At 49.9% G+C, this 2,897-nt stretch overlaps 1 protein-coding gene across 4 annotated transcripts in view; it reads left to right on the forward strand.

The window, feature by feature from the left end:
• TXN2 (thioredoxin 2) overlaps nucleotides 1-2,897 on the forward strand; it is a 14,390-nt gene that overhangs the window by 2,052 nt on the left and 9,441 nt on the right. Inside the window, exons 1-2 of one of the 4 annotated variants that reach the window (XM_015559864.1) lie at nucleotides 39-62; nucleotides 732-994. In XM_015559864.1, coding sequence (XP_015415350.1) covers nucleotides 732-994 — 263 coding nt within the window. In that variant the 5' untranslated portion in view covers nucleotides 39-62. Of the gene's footprint in view, nucleotides 1-38; nucleotides 63-284; nucleotides 450-731; nucleotides 995-2,897 lie in introns of those variants that run through there. The other 3 variants (XM_006757436.2, XM_006757435.2, XM_015559865.1) reach the window with 3 other exon arrangements.

The raw sequence follows: 2,897 nt of genomic DNA on the forward strand, positions 1-2,897 counted from the left end.
GCGGCCGAGTGGGCGGAGGCCCCGGGCGGGAGGGCTTGCCTTCGGGAGAGTCGGGGTCCCTGGTGGGGTCGGGTTTCCCCAATTCCGTCAACACATGCGTCCCTTCTTTTTTAGTTACCCCCCACACTCCTATTTCTGTACCTTTTAGTTCCTCCGTGAATTGTGGTTACTCTTTCCTGGTTTTTTTACAACCCCCGCGGCCCCCCCCCCCCCCCTTTTCCCTTAAAAAAATTTCCCTTAACTTCCCACTAAAACACTTATTAAAAGGGCTGATAGCGTAAGGACTTTGCAGACGGCCTAGGGCTCCCATGTTGACTCTTATGTAAGAATAGTTGGGTTACACTGGGCGTTCCACAACGGAGCCTCTGCTTTCCTATCTGTAATACCGGCAATACTATATGTAGAAACTTTCTCAGAAGTTGGTCTGGGAGGACAATCATGTATATAAGGCACGTGGCCCTTAACAGTAAATATTGTGTTTTTTCCCTCGCCCATTCTTCCGTTGTAATAACACCAATACCCTGATTTCTTTTTGGTTGTCAACCCAATTTTCCTGTCCTGGTTTGCAATTCCTTCTCCCCTTTTATTCTCATTCTTCACTCACCTCCACTCCGGAAAGCTTATGTCATTCCTGTAATTTTGCTCCCAGCCCTGAATCCTGAGCCCCCGGTCCTCCCACATACCTTGCTCCGGTTCTCTGCCGCAGCTCTTCCTGCCTCTCCCCCTCACAGATGGCTCAGCGACTTCTCCTGAGGAGGTTCCTGGCCTCTGGCATCTCCAGGAAACCCCCTCAAGGTCGGTGGGCACCCCTCATCTCCAGGGCGCTGCAGGCCCCAGAACACAGTCCTGGTGAGCTGACAGTAACATCCAGCCACGCCCGGCCATTACACACCACCAGAGTCTGCACAACAACCTTCAACATCCAGGATGGACCTGACTTTCAAGACCGAGTTGTCAACAGTGAGACACCCGTGGTGGTGGATTTCCATGCACAGTGAGTCCCGGGGCCCAGGAGCAGACAGGGTGTCTCTTGTTCAGATAATTTTGAGTGCCCGCTATATCTCAGTGCCACGTTTGATGCTTCTCATACAGAGACTCACTACCAATGCTGGGAGGACCCAATCCGTGCCCTCAGCGATTGAGTGTCATCTGGTAGGAGACAGACCATGAAACAGTCTTGAACGCTCACTGTGATTAGTGCTGGGAACCACCTGTGTTCTGTATTCACTGCCCAAATGGCTCAGAGTCATGTTCAGCTGGGACCAAAGCAGGGAAACTATAACTAGAGCAGTGGTTCTCAACCTTGGCTGCACATTAGAATCACCTGGGAATCTTTGTAAAATCCTGACTTCTGGGCCTCATCCTCCGGAAATTCTGTTTCTTTGTTATGGGGTGGGGCCACAACATTAGTGACAAAGAAACAGAATTTCCAGAGGATGAGGCCCAGAAATCAGGATTTTACAAAGATTCCCAGGTGATTCTAATGTGCAGCCAAGGTTGAGAACCACTGAACTAGAGTATCGTCTGGCTTTGGGTGTATACCAGTTCCTGGGCCTGCAAATAAGTTTATTTTATTTTTTTAAAAATATATTTTATTGATTTTTTACAGAGAGGAAGGGAGAGAGATAGTTAGAAACATCGATGAGAGAGAAACATCGATCAGCTGCCTCCTGCAAATAAGTTTATTTTAATTCTAATGTTTTGCCACCAAAACCACCCAAACGGGACGGGACAGCTAAAAGTTTTCAGTGCCACCACCGTAGTGCCCACACATGCAGGGAATGGGCAGGAGTTTCTTTTCTGGGCCGTGTGAGTTTGTTTTCAGCATGTTTTAGTGCCTATGGCCTATTGACTTTTAGCATGGCCTTCTTCCCTTCTATACTTTTGGGGCCTGGCTACAAAAAAACTGGACGAACGCCTCAATGAGATGTTCTAGAGGGAACCAGTGTAGCCTGAGTTACAAGTTGGGAGGCTTTCTGCACAGATCTCTGACAGATTCTGGCTTTTTTCCTGTTTTCTCTGACTCACCATGTCCCCCCGGGAAGGCCATTTGATGCCCTTGTACCTCCCTTTCTTCTCTTGTCATAGGAGACAAGGTCTTGCAGGCTGGGTTTTGAGGTGTTGAAATCTCTGAATGGAAAGGGTTTTAAAGGCTGAAAATGAAATAGGAGTCAACAGCCAGGGATTCATGGAAGGCAGAGCTATTCTGCCCTCCTGGTATAGTGAGCGCTCCAGAGAGGGCTTCCAAAGTGAATGACAGCCTGGCTGGTCTGCCTCTGTGGTTAGAGTGTTGGCCCTCGCATCGAAGGGTCTCGGGTTCGATTCCCAATCAAGGTTACATACCTGGGTTGCAGGTTTGACCCCCGGCACCAGCCCAGGGCACATGCAGGAGGCAACAGATCTCTCCCTCCTTCTTTCCCTTCCACTCTCTAAAAATCAATGTGAAATGAATGATAAATGGGGTGATACCTTGTGGGGAAGCGCAGGACTTGGTTGGAATGTCTGTAAGGATTCTCTGAAAGGTCAGGGGCCTCTCGGGGGTACCTACCTTGACTTTCCCAAACAAGCCCCGTGCTTCCCCACAATACTTCATTTTCTTGCCCAACAAGGAAGCAGGGTGTGAGTTTGTTCATTCAGTGCCAGGCACTGTCCTTAGTGCCACATACCTGGGGATGAAAGTTCACCACCTAGAAACACCGTGTTCAGTGCAGCGATAGCTGCTGACCCGGGGCCTGGGGAGCACAGAGGAGCCAGGGGCTGAAAGAAGACGCTTGGAGCACAACCTTGGGTTGCAGTCTCCGCTGTGCTGCTCACCCGCTGTGACCTTGCTAGTTTCTTAAGTCGCACGAGCCTCCATTTCTCGGTTTTCTTACCCTTTGCCGGGCGGAGGGTTCTGT

The sequence above is a fragment of the Myotis davidii genome, unplaced genomic scaffold, assembly GCF_000327345.1.
Source record: "Myotis davidii unplaced genomic scaffold, ASM32734v1 scaffold514, whole genome shotgun sequence".
In the NCBI taxonomy this organism is placed as follows: Eukaryota; Metazoa; Chordata; class Mammalia; order Chiroptera; family Vespertilionidae; genus Myotis; species Myotis davidii.